The 17,491-nt window shown below is 39.2% G+C and overlaps 1 protein-coding gene across 1 annotated transcript; it reads right to left on the bottom strand.

Moving 5' to 3' along the window:
• Positions 1 to 2,469: 2,469 nt before the first annotated feature.
• On the bottom strand, positions 2,470 to 12,626 carry eloal (elongin A, like). The gene is made up of 11 exons (XM_034184924.1): positions 12,533 to 12,626; positions 9,488 to 9,544; positions 9,280 to 9,392; positions 8,241 to 9,177; positions 8,058 to 8,154; positions 6,929 to 7,093; positions 6,745 to 6,842; positions 6,058 to 6,238; positions 5,673 to 5,787; positions 2,822 to 2,928; positions 2,470 to 2,695 (listed from the first exon to the last, which is right to left on the bottom strand). Exons 1-11 carry the CDS (start codon positions 12,608 to 12,610, stop codon positions 2,637 to 2,639), a joined length of 2,007 nt encoding a protein of 668 aa, XP_034040815.1. The 5' UTR covers positions 12,611 to 12,626; the 3' UTR covers positions 2,470 to 2,636.
• Positions 12,627 to 17,491: the final 4,865 nt, after the last annotated feature.

The following is a 17,491-nucleotide window of genomic DNA, read 5'->3' as shown; positions in this document are numbered from 1 at the left end:
GATTGTTTTTGGGCCATTTTTTAAGCTAATTTTTTAAAAGCACTCAGGGTGGGACTGTCTCATATAGTTGTTGGAAGGCTGTTGGTACAACCCTTCTCAGAAATGGTGTTTTGTCCTGTGGCAGTTCGTCTAAAGGGCAACTAAAGCCAACATGAGGTAACTAAAATCACACAAGGGTCCGCTGTTTGGCAAGGACCCCTCCATGGTTATTGTATAATTTGCACACTATGTTTTGTACTCCTGTGGTTGTGCAAAAACTTTTTTTGAATGTGCCCCAGCAGCACTATTCAATAAAATTTAATATAGATGGAGTCTGGGGTATGCTGCTACACCTATGCTACATCTCCAGAAATCATAATGGTGTCCTTTTGAAAGTCCTCATGGGTGCAAACAAAGGTCAAAATAAAGTGTGTGTATATGTTGTTTTTTTAAAAGAATGGCCAAATCATTTATCCTTTACACAATGTGTGTGCTTAATGGTATCTTTCCATCTGAACAGATGACATCCTGACCTGCCATGCAAGGTGTGTTGCTGCACACTGGGAGCATTTTAGGGTGATTCTTAGACTACGGGCACTTATGTCCTTTGATCATATTGTTTGAAAAACAGAAAAAAAGGGAAATTTCACACTTTTATAGTTATCTTTACAAGAAAGTGTGTTAAGAAATTTGTTCTAGTAGTCTATGATGACTTTTTCACCTTTTTTCAGCATCATTATATGCAAATATTGCCGTTTTGTGCTTGTCCCACACCCAGACTTTTGATCTTCAATGATAAAAATGAATGGTAAAGAAACATTTTTTCTAATGTTTTAAAATATCTCTGAATAAAATATCAGTAAAATAATCAAAACATAATTGGGGTATTCAATGTCATACAATTTTTTTTTTTTTTTTTTTTTTTAAACAAAATGTAGTTGTCCCACACTATTGCTGTAATTTCCACCACAACACTGGAATGTCCCTAAACAGTTTGTATGAAAGATTGTTTGGGTAGTTTCTATGGAGATAAACAGTGACATGAGAGCACATGTATATAGCGCCAAATCACAACAAACAGTTGCCCCAAGGCGCTTTATATTGTAAGGCAATGGTGAGGCGGAAATTACATTTACAAGGCCAATAGTGCCCGTAGTTAAAGAATCACTCTTTAATGGTTCGGGACCTTGCTCCAGGGCACCTTACGGCATGCTGTGCTTTCACCTTCCACACTCGGTCATATTCATGGATGCAACAAAATGTCAAACAAGTAGTGAATTGTGTTTCTCATACTTCAACATACCCCAAAATGCTGTGGAATTTATATAATCCAGCTTTTTGAAAATTTAAACCACCAAAACACTAAGAAAGGATGTTGCAAAGAGTTTATTTTATAATCAAAAACATAAAAATCTAAAAGAGCAGAAGTGCTGTCTCAATTTTTGTAGTCAGTTTTCAGAAATTTGTAAAAGTTGGGGGTGGGGACCAGAACTCACAGAGCCCTTATGAGTCCCAAAATTTGTAGTAGCACTGATGACTATGGGACAAAATATAATTAAAAAAATCCTAAACTTATTAAAAAAAAAAAAAAAAAAAAAAAACCTTAATAGGCATTCTCATTCCCTTTTTAAAGATGTGTGGGGGGGGGCACATCACACACCCAAATTTTACATGAGCATAGTGAACAGATGAATTGAGGTAAATGTTTGTTTCCGTATTTTGGATCTTCTGTGACATTTAAGTCATTCATTTTCTTTGTTCTGATTTTCTGACAGCTTTTGGTTTGGAGTTTTTCTGCTTTCAGTTTCCATAGGAGATAAAACATGCTCAGCTGGGTTGACTTGAGATCCTCATGCAAAGGCCTTTGTATTGACAGTTTTGTAAAAATTCCACTTAAAAAGTTAACACGCCTGCCTAACTTCCTCCTGGCTATCATCAATTGGGGAAATAGTTTAAAGGGTCACATTCAGCACAAACCGTGTGTGCAGACGTTTTGCGGTTGAAGGATGGCATCTGATCATGAAGTCACATATGCTGCCTGTCCAAACTACTTCTGTTCTCATGTGACAATTAGCAAGAATTAGCAATATGTAAAATTGTTACATTGCAAGACCACTTTCTCTGTCTAAATGCATCTTTTGTGGCTTATTAGTCTTTAGTTAAAAATAATTGAAACTACGTATACTGTAATGAAAGTACTGAACTCAATCTGTTGCCATCAATAATTTTCAGATTCAACACTGAAGGTTGTTTGTGGGCTGATTTTCAGGTGTGTTACACAGTAATATTCAAAAACCTTAAGAATCTTACAATTCAGAAATATGACATTACAGTATTTGCATTTAGGTTCAGTGTTCTGAAGATTTATATGAAGGCTTGAGATGAAAAAGCATTTAGGAAAAACAATTTGTTTCCTATAGAGGGAGCTACACTCACGGGCATGATCATGAGTGTTTAGTTCACAGGCTGAGACAAAACATCTCACAAGACTTTGCTGATTTAGTTAATTTAATAGTGAAGAATATTCAGAGGTTTAAGGAAGGGGGGAAAATGTTAAATTAATCCAAGTGGAATACAATCATTCTCAGCTACTGTCCAAATTAACAGCAAAAGTATTTTCTCCCCTCAACTATTGCACATGGCACGATTAGGTGCATTTATCGGCGTCCAAGCTGCTTCAAAGCCTTCAAAGACTTCGCCATCATTGGAGCAACTCCTGCAGAAACACACACTTAGGAAGTGTTGAAGTTTGAAAACAACCAAGGTTTAGAATGATCACAATGTGATAACAGTCCAGTTGGTAAAATTTCATGACAAATCAACAAAGCCCTTGTCATCTCACTTGTTTTTTTGCGAGCGTCTTGTACATTGTTCATCCCAGAGCTGGATACGTTTGATCTGGAGGGGTCACTGTGACTATGTTTTGATCGGTTGTCCTGAACCTTGCCACTGGAAAATTAAAGCGGTGATCAATATTACAGTGCAAACAGTAATTGGATAAATGGTTAACTGTGACAATTAAAGAAGGCACCAGAATTACACATCATTACAAACTATATTCTACAACTTTGATGTCACTTGTTGCCTTGGCTTTCAGGAATTGAGGTGTGCAGGTTAAGCAGTACATTGCTCCAATTACAGTTTGTCAAAGTATTACACCCTCACTGAACACATGAGTGACACATTGCACAGCCACGTGACCCCCATTGCAACAGTAATGACAGTGCCTTGACACCAGGCAGGTGTGCATAGGTGTGTCAGTGGAATAGCACCTTGTGAACACAGATCAGAACTTTGCTGTTTTTGGCTACTCTGCAAAAAAAAGAAAAAAAGAAAAAAAACCTATGCCCTCCCCAGTGTACCTTTAGCAATCAAACCAGAGAATTATCACAGCAGAGGCTCGATTTATGGCTCACAAATGTGACCATGCAAAACCTCAGTTTATGTGGGGTCAAAGTTCTTCTTGATTAGATGATTAACAGATAATTTTCGTTACACAAATTGTAAAATGAGTGGAAACGAGTGTTTAACCATTTCATTCCACTACAATCTCATTATACAGAGCTGGGAAACTACACTCAACAAAAATATAAACGCAACACTTTTGGTTTTGCTCCCATTTTGTATGAGATGAACTCAAAGATCTAAAACTTTTTCCACATACACAATATCACCATTTCCCTCAAATATTGTTCACAAACCAGTCTAAATCTGTGATAGTGAGCACTTCTCCTTTGCTGAGATAATCCATCCCACCTCACAGGTGTGCCATATCAAGATGCTGATTAGACACCATGATTAGTGCACAGGTGTGCCTTAGACTGCCCACAATAAAAGGCCACTCTGAAAGGTGCAGTTTTATCACACAGCACAATGCCACAGATGTCGCAAGATTTGAGGGAGCGTGCAACTGGCATGCTGACAGCAGGAATGTCAACCAGAGCTGTTGCTCGTATATTGAATGTTCATTTCTCTACCATAAGCCGTCTCCAAAGGCGTTTCAGAGAATTTGGCAGTACATCCAACCAGCCTCACAACCGCAGACCACATGTAACCACACCAGCCCAGGACCTCCACATCCAGCATGTTCATCTCCAAGATCGTCTGAGACCAGCCACTCGGACAGCTGCTGAAACAATCGGTTTGCATAACCAAAGAATTTCTGCACAAACTGTCAGAAACCGTCTCAGGGAAGCTCATCTGCATGCTCGTCGTCCTCGTCGGGGTCTCGACCTGACTCCAGTTCATCGTCGTAACCGACTTGAGTGGGCAAATGCTCACATTCGCTGGCGTTTGGCACGTTGGAGAGGTGTTCTTTTCACGGATGAATCCCGGTTCACACTGTCCAGGGCAGATGGCAGACAGCGTGTGTGGCGTCGTGTGGGTGAGCGGTTTTCTGATGTCAATGTTGTGGATCGAGTAGCCCATGGTGACGGTGGGGTTATGGTATGGGCAGGCGTCTGTTATGGACGAAGAACACAGGTGCATTTTAAATGCACAGAGATACCGTGACGAGATCCTGAGGCCCATTGTTGTGCCATACACCCAAGAACATCACCTCATGTTGCAGCAGGATAATGCACGGCCCCATGTTGCAAGGATCTGTACACAATTCTTGGAAGCTGAAAATGTCCCAGTTCTTGCATGGCCGGCATACTCACCGGACATGTCACCCATTGAGCATGTTTGGGATGCTCTGGACCGGCGTATACGACAGCGTGTACCAGTTCCTGCCAATATCCTGCAACGTCGCACAGCCATTGAAGAGGAGTGGACCAACATTCCACAGGCCACAATTGACAACCTGATCAACTCTATGCGAAGGAGATGTGTTGCACTGCATGAGGCAAATGGTGGTCACACCAGATACTGACTGGTATCCCCCCCCAATAAAACAAAACTGCACATTTCAGAGTGGCCTTTTATTGTGGGCAGTCTAAGGCACACCTGTGCACTAATCATGGTGTCTAATCAGCATCTTGATATGGCACACCTGTGAGGTGGGATGGATTATCTCAGCAAAGGAGAAGTGCTCACTATCACAGATTTAGACTGGTTTGTGAACAATATTTGAGGGAAATGGTGATATTGTGTATGTGGAAAAAGTTTTAGATCTTTGAGTTCATCTCATACAAAATGGGAGCAAAACCAAAAGTGTTGCGTTTATATTTTTGTTGAGTGTAGTTGCACATTATTATTACTAGTTACTGCTCATGTTTGCAACAAAGGTGAGAGCTATTTAAATGTAAGACATGCTGACCTGGTGGCCTAAATGTTGAACATCTGATAAACAACTTTTACTCTGTGGTTTATGTTTGCAAATCACTTATTTCACCTCTGCTGCAATAATTCTCTGGTTTGATCTTCCTGATGTTTGATTACTAAACATATATTCTAAAAAGTAGGTTTTTGTCTCTACCAGAGCAGCTAACATAGTATTCACATGGTGCTGTTCCACTGATGTTTCTATTCACACTTTGCCACACTGCCATGACATAACTTATGGAGATACAACTCAGCAAGCTCAAAGTTTACAAAGGCATTCATATTTTGCCAAAGTTCCTGGCTGAATCTGATCTGCTTATCTACAAGATACAATATTCTTTCATAGTCATTTCAACTTCATAAACAAGTCACAAAATATCTCCAACACCTGAATCTTCATCTTTAAATTCAGTATTGTGAAGTCCCACCTGCACTTGAGCTGAGGTGGCTGCTGGACAGCTGTTCCATGAATCTCCTGCTGAATTCGTACATCTCTTGGTGGCTTGGCAGCAGTGTGAATAAATGCCATCTTCACCTGCCGACCTTTATAAAAAATTAAGAGTGCAAGCATACAGAAAGTCAAAATCCAAGCATTTTCTATAGTGTGCAATGCCTTTGGTACACTTAAAATATTCAAATTTATTCCAGTGAATTTAACTAGGCTGAATAGTTTTTAATCACAGGTCTGTTGGTTTTGTTATATGCTGTAGTACACCAATGCTTTGACTGTATTGTCAAGAATCTTGTCCCACCATCAAACCATCTTGTATAAAGCTGAACTTTATAACAACTGTAAACATTCAATGCATACACCTTTAGGTTTATTAGAATGTGCAGAAACTATGCTTTTTGTGAGCCTCCGAAGTTTCATTTCCCTCTCATCTGACAGCCTGATGTACATCTCTTTCCAAGACTCGTACTCCTCAAGTTTGGCATCCCGAAAGTCCCTTTCACAGTGTTTCCCCCACAAGTGGTCCGTCACACCGATGTAGATCTGTGGAATGGCAAACAAAAGGCATGGACAACTAAAATGGTTGACCCATGACTGTTACAAGTGTTGACCTCAGCAGGCAACTGACTATGCAAGTTAGATTGCAGTTATTTGGATGTTGAGATATGGTGCCAAATGCTTCACGCAAAAACAAAATAGAGATGATACTGTTCAGCCCAACCACATTGGGGATCAGTCTAAATTGGTAATGGATAGGCATAATAATGCCTACAAAATTCTTTCCAGACTTCCATTTTCAAGTCTCTGATTCAGGTCTGTATGGTTAATCCAATATAACCAAACTTACAAAATATTTCTAGAATTCCTCTAAGAGACTACAGCAAAAGCCAGGTGCTTTTACCTGACCTGTATGTTTTTGACTGATGAATTACCAGCTTTAGCCCTGCAGGTGTTAAGAATCAGGTTGAGCAAGAATAAAATCTGAATATGAACTGTGTTAACCTGTGAAGCCTGACATTTAACAAAGGAAAAAAGTTTCACCATCTTACTGGGTTGCAATCTTCAATGCGTAGCAGTTGCTCAGGTGTACATCTCTCCAACACTGGCTCAAGGATTTCAAAAGGGACTCCACCGGTTTCATAAAGCACTGAGAAGAGACTCCTGCATCTAAATATAAAGTCATAAAACAAACCAAGACACCAACTTCTTGCGGGTCATTTGGGCTTTACTCACAGTTGACATTGTTTTGGAGGGTGCGGATACACTGTTGGTACAAGCTCATCATGGTTGCAAGGAAGGTGGTCTTGGCACCAGAGTAGACTTGCATCTTGCTGTTAAGTCGTTGTCCAGTGAAGACTGCAGGCTCCTCTGAGAGGTTGCAAACGTCTGAGTTTTCAACTTCAAGGCAAAAGTGTCAAAATCCCAGTCAATGCAGTGATGCATAAATGGTGCTTTATGTGCTGTATTTAACTGTTGAATACAAGTTGCACTTACTACAAAAGAAAAAAAAAGTTGCATGTTCAACAACAATTATATATGGCTTTGCAAGGAATCAGAACACTAGACAGAATAAACTAATGACAGTAAATTAATAAAAGTAAAACAAAAATCCCAAATTAAAGAGCCAATTTAAGAAGAAAAGTAATAATAAAATGGACTCTCATTTTTATTATAGTGGCCAGCAATTGTTTTATTGTATTGGCCAGCAATCCATGTGCATTTTAATTTTTGTCCAAACTGCATCACATAATATCCAATATGCTGTCCGCTGCACGTTTGTCCTTGCTTACATTTAGAATTTAGCAGTCCTTATTGTACACACCAAAGCTGAGGGCTTCCTGCATAAATTCACTGTTCACCTCTCCATGTTGCTGCAGGCCACCAATCCATGTGCATCTGACTTAATTTTGTCCAAACTGAAACTGAACAAGAACATCCACTGAAGAAATCTGTTTGTACATATCTGCCCTGCCACTGACTGGTGGCCTGTCCAGCATGTACCCCACCTCTCAGCCAATGACCACTGGGATAGGCTCCACCTCCCCAGTGACCCTCAACTAGAATAAGCAGGTATAGAAAATGAATATGCGACTGTTGACCAGTGCACATTTGTCCATCTTGCTTTTTTTGAGGGGGGGGGGGGCAATTTAACAGTCATGTTAAGTAACAGCACAATCTGTGGTGCACAGACATGCTACACTTGAGTTCTCCTCTTGTTAAAGCTCACCCCAAACAAGTTCCAAGTACAGAAAAAAAAAAAAAGGTGCACATTACAATCCAGTGTGACATATGCCCCCCCACTCCTTCAAGATTCAGGCTTTGACAGGTGCATCATATTCTGAAAAGAATGGTAAATGCATACCCTTTCTCTGGGAGTACCCAACACTGGATATCTTATCACTATCGGGCAGGACTGCAGATGTAGAAGTTTTGACCAAGTCTGGAAACTCTGTGGGTTTCTAAAATATGGTCAAATATTAGGTACAACACATCAAGTGTGCATTCAAAAAAAAAAAAAAAAGTCCTTTTTTTATATTGCACATACCTTTTTTGGAGAACCAACACTTGTAGATAACACTGGTAGCTTGGCAGGCTTCACGCAAAGAGCTTTTGTTTTTTCTTGTTTTACCACAGTCTTGATTTTTTTATGAAGATACTTGGCTCGAGATGGCTTCTTTGTTTTTGTTGTATTAAAGTCATAGTTCAAGTAAGATTCAAAGGACATGGAGGGCTCCTCAGGTTCGCTTTCGCTTTGCTCATCTTTTTGCTTCATTTTAGCCTTTTTGTGCTCATTTGTTGAATTGCTTTCATCTTCAGAATCATGGCTGTATTCAAGGCCAGAGTCTCTCCCTTTCCCTAGTTTCTTTCTTTTGTTACAATTTTGTACCTCTGGTCTGTGGCACAGTCCTGAAGACCTGTCCTCTTTTTCATCCACCATATTTTGCATCTTTGACCATTTATCACTGGAATTAACTAAGACATGTTCTTTGACTTCTTTTGGTAACTTTTTCTTATGCAGCTCTTTGTCCGACCCAATATCTGAACTGCTTTTCAGTTTTTCCTGGAAAGAATGCCTGGATTTGTCTTTATATTTTTTGCTTTTGTGTTCACCATCAGGATCTTTTGATTTTCCTTTACTGTGATCTTTGTCCTTTTGAGAAAGTGATGCATCATGTTTGTCCTCCTGGAGTTGCATTTTTGTGTTTGCAGTTTCACTTTCCATGTTTGAATGCTTTGGGTTTTGACAGTTCCCATTCTGGTCCTCATGTCTTTTCTTTTCTTTACACTGTGGTTTCTCTGAAACAGTTTTTCGATTCCCCTTTTTCACAAAGAGTTCATCTGAAGCATCCTGGTTCTTACCAGGAGATGCTAAACAAGTACTTTTTGATTCATCAGTTGTCAAAAGTCTATTATTTGGGCAGTTTCTGTAATTCTTTTGGTCCTTGAAGGGCATATTTCCCAATCCATCCTTCTCTCTGTTACTGAAAAAAAAAAGGAAAAAAAAAAAGCATTCAAGATGCACAAGTGTACCAATTATACAAACATTAACATTTGAGTGCATAAAACCAAGTAATGCACTGTACCTTACAGATTCCTTCGGGATCATTTTTTTCCAGCTTCTAACTAACGACTTTGCAAAGTCTCCAACCTGTTCATGTCTGCGTAATGAGTTTACAGTTTTTCCAATTCCAGTTTCCTAATTTACATAGAGAGACTAATTAGATCAGCCAGCAAAATGCTATCCAATATTCATATATAAATTACTAAGAATATATTCTTTGGTAGACTCACAGCAAGAATGTCTAATGTTACATCCAACTGCTCAAGCTTCCGCAAGGTTTTCAGAATCTGTAAAGAAAATATCATTAATCCCTGTGGCCATGTGTTCACCTGCAAAACTGTTTATTAAGCACAAGAAACATTTTTAACTCCTCAAAGACTTAATTGATTAAAACCCAATACACCCCATATGAAGTTGTGGTTTTGGATTACTACAGTTGCTGACTGTGCATTCAGAGCCGCAGCTATGTTTGGGACCATCACACGCCCACTTGGGCTTCCTTTCCTGTGAACTATAAATGGGTAATGCCACTGCTGTGGTTTAATATTCTACACTATTCCATATGGATCTGAATTTTTTTTTTTTTTAAACAGCATTTTAAATTCCTCTGTGACCTAATCATCTCCACGTTGGTCAGTTTAGCATTAGATCCCTAAACAAAATTGACCTAAACAAGCCTGCAGAGATCTCAGACTGATGATGGACAGCAGCCATAAGGAACAACTGGCGGAGTTCCCGTTTTAGCAGCAAAGCACTCTTGTGACTGCAGCGCATGGCTGTTTCAATTTGGCATGCAATCCAGGATACAACAATAGTAGCATTTGTCAAGACAAAAATCAGACGGATTTTAATTTTAGCAAAAGTTAAACTGCAGGCCAGTATGGCAGTTTCTGGCTTTCTTCCATTAGTTATTCATTGATAAGTACCTATCGTGTGAAACACATGAGCACCGTGCACACTTCATTCGGCTGGCAAATTGACTAGAGAAGGAGAAAACATGTTTAAGACTAGTTAGAATGGCCTTTGATAGCTGTATGTGCCAACAAGTGTACTTGTGGGAATACCATAGCTTTATCTATGTATCTATCAATCAGTGTTTGACAAACATTCATTCTTGCATTACCGCCACCATCAGGGCATGTATAATACAACCAAAAAAAAACAAACAAACAAACAAAACAAGCCAATCATATCTGCAGACGAAAAGCGCCTCATTTTTGTCACGGCAGCACTAATTTATTCCAATTCATTCTGTGATGGCTGCACAAAATTAAAAGTGAAGCGGGGGGGGGGGGGGGGGGGTTGGAGTGGTTATGGTTAGGGTGGGGCAAAGGAGTAAGATTAGGTTATGGTTAGGGGTAGGAGTAGGGTTAGGAATAGCAAGTACAAAAAAAAAAAAAAAAAAACACGAAAATTTGACTCATTTCGTCATGAGAGTACGAAAAAAAACCATGAGTATTCTAGCCCAATATGTAGCAGTAATATACCAAAACAGACAAGAAGGAAATATGAAGCATTTTTCATAAAATTTAACCAACTTTCTTTAAAACTGATTATACATCTTGTGCTGAAGAATGAGTAAGACATTCATGCTTAATACACATGCAGAGTGAGACAGTTTAAAAGTATTATTCATGAAGGAAACTGAATTTCCTGTATGTGAATTTGAAATATTCTTGAATTGGACCTGGACCATAGTGGCATTCTGCTACTGCATCAGGCCATACAGTAGTCTGGAAGCAGAAGTATCATTTAAATTTCCATACTTCTTAGGCCTGATGAGAACACTTGGGGAGGGGAGGGGGTCTCTCAGCTCACATGCTACAAATGACATGCACAAGCAATGTTCCAAGTAAAATATAACGAGTGTTTGGCAATCTTATTTTTCCTGAAGGTTCTATGGCACCAACAATACAAAGTTCCTAATGGCAGATTTGGCATCAACATACTGCCAACTGATCACCTTAACCCATGCACTGCATGCATACATACACATTTCTCCCAAGTTCAAATACTTAACATTAGCCAACAAGTACAAATAAATAAATAAATAATGAACACCCCTTAAATCTTATATTGCCATACCAATCTTATATTGCCATTATATTACCATACCAAATACAAAGGAAAATGGTTTATATTTACAGCAGCACAAAACTGACCAATTTAAGACAAGTTTGTGGTGATCTTAAAAAAAAAAAAAAAAAAAACCCTGCCTTCATGGTGACTCATGATACAAATCCTTAATCATTTGTCCCCATTGCTTTCAGTACCAAGAGCAGTGACCTATGTTCCTCACATCTGTTCTGTGCAGTTTGTGAACCAGGGTAAAGGTTTTTTGTTGTTGTTGTTGTTTGTTTTGTTTTTTTATACTTCCAAATATGAATAATTCTGGAACCACATCTGGTGTCAGACACCCTAAGCCAGTCTCAACTGCTTAGCAACTTTGCTAAGCATTTAATCTTGAATGGTTTATGGTTAAGATTAAAATGAGATTCTGGGATAGAGTCTAACTTTACATAAAACATTTGGAAATTAGACTACTACTTCTGCTTCTAGACCATAGCTTTGGCACTTCTGGGGGTCTAGCACAGTAGCACAATTCCAGGTCCCATCTGTGAACTGTTCGGGATCATGTCAAAGATTCTACTACTGTGCAAGACTTCTAGAAGGGCACAAAGCAGTTTCATAGATCTGGCAGTATGATTTTCAGAGAAATTAAGCTGTAACACTTATGCTAACCAAAAACCATTAAAAAGAAAGTCATTTATGAGGTTGCTAAACAGTCAAAACATCAGTTTACATCCTTGTTCCAAATACAGGCAACAACCTTCCAGAAATGGAATGGTTTCAAAATAGTTACATTTTCTCAGCTTTGTTCACATTAACATTTTGGACAAAATAAGGACGAAATATGGAATCAAAAGTTTAAACTTGATGCAGCTTGAAGACGTTAAACACTGTGGGACAGTTTTCGCTTTCCAAAATATAGGAAGGTTGAAGGGAGTGCGCGAGGGCGCCACCTGTAGTCAATCGGGAATTCAAAACTAAATTGAGGTTGTGGAGCACCTTCTTTAGACCATTTACTTTTCGCTGTAAACATGAACTAAAGACATGAGCTTCCTGTGCTCTCATCTAATGAAAGCTCAGTGGCACTAATTAAAAGAGCAAATTTTCACTAAACTACTAATTAAAAGAGCAAACTACTGAGCTTTTTACTACAAAACGACTGGGGCTTTAAAAACAGTAGATAGCAGTAAAGTGAAACGGTGTACCGTAGCAGGCTGTGTCGTGTCTGAGAGCTGTCGTTCGAAGCTCCTGATTTTCTTCACCACGTCAGAGCTGCGAGCCATCACGGCGGCGCGTGCAAACACACATCCAGCGGCGCGCGCGCACACCTGGACGGCGCTCATATAATGGGCGGAACCAATAATCGATCGATCAGATCTTTTAATCCTTAAAAAAAAAAAAAAAAGTAATCACTTTATATATATATATATATATATATATATATATATATATATATATATATATATATATATATATATATATATAAACAATAATAATAAATTTATTATGTAGTACATTTTATGCAGCATAGAAAGCCAAAATACACTACAGGCAGCATAAACAAACATCACAAGCCAAACAAAGACAATAAATTTAAAATGGTGGTGAAATGGTTTTTAAAATGATAAAATGCTTCTTGTAATGTGGGTTTTGTATTGCTTTGTGTTCTGGTTACTGCACTCTCTTGTCTTGTGTCTGGAGTTTGAGGTTACGGTGGGGTTTTTTCCCTTCTGTTTGCCACACCTGTTTCTAATTTATCCCTTATTACCCGCTCTTTTTAAGACCTCTGCTTTCTTCTTTCTCTTTGCTAATTTATTGTACTTTTGTGTCATTGTTACCAGCCTTCTCATAGTCCATTGTTGTTTTTTTAAACCCTCCTAGAGAAGAGAGAAAATGAGATAAGTGCAAACTATAGCTTCTTTCCACTTAAAGTATTGGAAATAAAAAAGGGTAGTTTCTTAGACATCTGCATTTTTAAGACATTGCCTATCTGTTATATATTTTTGGCTGAAAAGTTTAATTCTGTTTTTAAGGCACGTGATCAGTTCAGGTCTGTGAGCAGGCACTGGTACCACACATTGCCCCATCCACCACACCACTGAACCACTCCAAAGTAACCACCATCTGCCGCAGTCAGGTGAAATGCTGGCTTCAGTTTGATTTTCTCCAGCCGCTGGGGTCTCCAAATTATCCATCGCAAAATTTGAGGCACCTGCATGCCAGATCATACCCAGAGAAAGGTGAAGCATAGCCAGAATCTTGTAAGATTCCCTCACAATACAAGTAAAATTATGGAATCACTGGCCTCGGAGGATGCTCATTCAGTTGTTTAATTTTGTAGAAAAAAAGCAGATCACAGACATGACACAAAACTAAAGTTATTTCAAATGGCAACTTTCTGGCTTTAAGAAACACTATAAGAAATCAGGAAAAAAAATTGTGGCAGTCAGTAACGGTTACTTTTTTAGACCAAGCAGAGGGGGAAAAAAATATGGACTCACTCAATTCTGAGGAATAAATTATGGAATCACCCTGTAAATTTTCATCCCCAAAACTAACACCTCCATCAAATCAGATCTGCTTGTTAGTCTGCATCTAAAAAGGAGTGATCACACCTTGGAGAGCTGTTGCACCAAGTGGACTGACATGAATCATGGCTCCAACACGAGAGATGTCAATTGAAACAAAGGAGAGGATTATCAAACTCTTAAAAGAGGGTAAATCATCACGCAATGTTGCAAAAGATGTTGGTTGTTCACAGTCAGCTGTGTCTAAACTCTGGACCAAATACAAACAACATGGGAAGGTTGTTAAAGGAAAACATACTGGTAGACCAAGGAAGACATCAAAGCGTCAAGACAGAAAACTTAAAGCAATATGTCTCAAAAATCGAAAATGCACAACAAAACAAATGAGGAACGAATGGGAGGAAACTGGAGTCAACGTCTGTGACCAAACTGTAAGAAACTGCCTAAAGGAAATGGGATTTACATACAGAAAAGCTAAACGAAAGCCATCATTAACACCTAAACAGAAAAAAACAAGGTTACAATGGGCTAAGGAAAAGCAATTGTGGACTGTGGATGACTGGATGAAAGTCATATTCAGCGATGAATCTCGAATCTGCATTGGGCAAGGTGATGATGCTGGAACTTTTGTTTGGTGCCATTCCAATGAGATTTATAAAGATGACTGCCTGAAGAGAACATGTAAATTTCCACAGTCATTGATGATATGGGACTGCATGTCAGGTAAAGGCACTGGGGAGATGGCTGTCATTACATCATCAATAAATGCACAAGTTTACGTTGATATTTTGGACACTTTTCTTATCCCATCAATTGAAAGGATGTTTGGGGATCATGAAATCATTTTTCAAGATGATAATGCATCTTGCCATAGAGCAAAAACTGTGAAAACATTCCTTGCAAAAAGACACATAGGGTCAATGTCATGGCCTGCAAATAGTCCGGATCTTAATTCAATTGAAAATCTTTGGTGGAAGTTGAAGAAAATGGTCCATGACAAGGCTCCAACCTGCAAAGCTGATCTGGCAACAGCAATCAGAGAAAGTTGGAGCCAGATTGATGAAGAGTACTGTTTGTCACTCATTAAGTCCATGCCTCAGAGACTGCAAGCTGTTATAAAAGCCAGAGGTGGTGCAACAAAATACTAGTGATGTGTTGGAGCGTTCTTTTGTTTTTCATGATTCCATAATTTTTTCCTCAGAATTGAGTGATTCCATATTTTTTTCCCTCTCCTTGGTCTAAAAAAGTAACTGTTACTGACTGCCACAATTTTTTTTCCTGATTTCTTATAGTGTTTCTTAAAGCCAGAAAGTTGCCATTTGAAATGACTTTAGTTTTGTGTCATGTCTGTGATCTGCTTTTTTCTACAAAATTAAACAACTGAATAAACATCCGCCGAGGCCGGTGATTCCATAATTTTTGCCAGGGGTTGTACCCATTAGTTTGATGCAAAGTCATTTCAGTGGTACCCAAGGATCCTCCAAAGAGACCTGTTACCAAAAACATCTAGTCCTTGACTTCGGTCACTAGTTGGCGTTCATGGCTCACAACCATACAGTAAGAAAGTGAGCATCACGATCCTAAAGACTTGGACCTTGATTCTCCTGCAAAGGTATAAACAGTGCCAGACACCTCTGTCCAGTGATCTCATGACTCCATAAACTCTTCCTAGATGTCTCACCAAGGACCTAGAGACATGAATGTCACTGCTGAGGTAAATGATAGACATGGGCGGATCGATCCTAATATCGATAATATCGATACCAACGCTGATATTGATATTGAACGATCCTCGTGTAAAAAGATCGATACTCAAGCTTTTTTTCTCTCCCGCATGCACTGACTGCTGCGCACGCAGATTCATCAAAGTCTACTCTCTGTCTGTAAGAGCAGCGCTTTGCTGTTTCACACAACACGGAGCAGCACACCCTTGTATTGTGGTTTGTCAGCCCTCTACCTTATGTGACCGCAGGACCTTTGTGGCCGGGACGGCGGTGGGATTGAACCCAGACAGCTCACACTAAAGACCATTCCTCTACCCGGTCAGCCAAAGGGGAATTCCCCATTAGCCAAGTTAGTGGGAATGTCTTTTCAATCAGGACCCGGGACCTTCATCCCGCTACATATCTCCCCACCATTTTTGACTTCATCCCGAAGTCACAGGTGCATTTAAGCATGTTCTGTGACTACCCACATCCTGTTCGTGACGCCAGATTGTGACCGCAGGACCTTTGTGGCCGGGACGGCGGTGGGATCGAACCCAGACAGCTCGCACTAAAGACCATTCCTCTACCAGGTCAGCCAAATTTTGAATTCCCCGTTAGCCAAGCTAGCGGGAATGTCTTTTCAATCAGGACCCGGGACCTTCATCCCGCTACACTTAGGAGATTTTGTTTTAAGTTGTGTTGAGTGATTTTTTTTAAACAAAAATGTTGATTATGATAATAAAGTATTTTGTTGTCACGTACGTTTGGCAAAATTCTATCCTAGGTCTTTTAGATCCTTTGGATCTATGAAGCTTACATATGAAAAAGTATCGGTATCGGTATCAATATCGGCGATACTGGGCCTGTATTTACTTGGTATCGGATCAATACCAAAATTCCCGGTATCGCCCACCTGTAGTAAATGAGTGTCTCGACAAGTTTGACTCTTTAACCACATACAGATGAACTTCTGATGGCCGAATCTAGGAAGTCAGTGAAAGTCTGGATTTTAGTCTTGGGCCAGGACAATCACAAACTCAAGACACTCCAATTCCTCACACAGCTTCTGAAGTACCAGTTGACAGTTGAGAGAGTATTGTGTATATAACACTGAAAAGATGTTTCTTTGACCCCTGTAAACAGAGTGTCCATTTCTAGCCTCAGAGACATTTTTATTACAATTTTTTTTTATTACGTGTGTGTTAATAAGAAAGAAATTACTTGTTGGATAAGTTTGGAACAACAGAATTGACAATACGATACATACATGTTTTTGTCCACAACATGGAAATTTGCCTTTGGTTTCACCATAAAATCATGTATTTAAAATTGCCTTACATCATCACAGCAAACAACCATTAAAATTATGTCTAAATAAAAGTTCATACATCCTGTATACATATCTAGAAATAAGATTAAAACTTATAGTGCACAACATCATCACAGCAACAACCCTAAAAATATATCTAAATTTACGACGACGAATGAAGGCTTGTCTATGTCCTGGCAGCATGCATGCATACATACATATATACAGGTTTCATCACCGTACAGCCCAGACATCAAGAATCCAGTTCTATAATATGAACTGTAGTTGGTGTGATCATGCCCATGGAAACTTCAAAGGAACTCACTTAGTCCTTTGAGCTTTTTAAATGCTCTTTACAGAGGATATTTTGGCAAGCAGACCTGTGTTTTCATGATCATTTAAATCTTGCAAGTTATATTCTAATTGGAGGTTTGCCATTTAAATTTTCCTGAAATCATAAATTTCTTACATGGATTTATTTGTAATTTAGCAACACATGTCCCAATGAACCTTGAGTTTTGGCATGAACTGATTGGATGGTATGGTGGGACACTATATGTTGGGGGATATGGTTTGTGCCTGTACCACATGTGTTGCACAATCATTGCACTCCCCTGGAGG

Source organism: Thalassophryne amazonica, chromosome 13 (assembly GCF_902500255.1).
Source record: "Thalassophryne amazonica chromosome 13, fThaAma1.1, whole genome shotgun sequence".
In the NCBI taxonomy this organism is placed as follows: Eukaryota; Metazoa; Chordata; class Actinopteri; order Batrachoidiformes; family Batrachoididae; genus Thalassophryne; species Thalassophryne amazonica.
Note: the sequence above shows the minus strand (reverse complement) of the source record. Positions and strands in the feature narration are given on the sequence as shown.

Coding starts and splice junctions, on each gene's coding strand:
- eloal (XM_034184924.1), bottom strand. CDS start 12,610: ATGGCTCGCAGCTCTGACGTGGTGAAGAAAATCAGGAGCTTCGAACGA. Junction 6,843..6,928: donor CCTCCAAAACAATGTCAACT/GTGAGTAAAGCC, acceptor GTCTCTTCTCAG/TGCTTTATGAAACCGGTGGA. Junction 6,239..6,744: donor GCATTGAAGATTGCAACCCA/GTAAGATGGTGA, acceptor GCCATTCCACAG/ATCTACATCGGTGTGACGGA.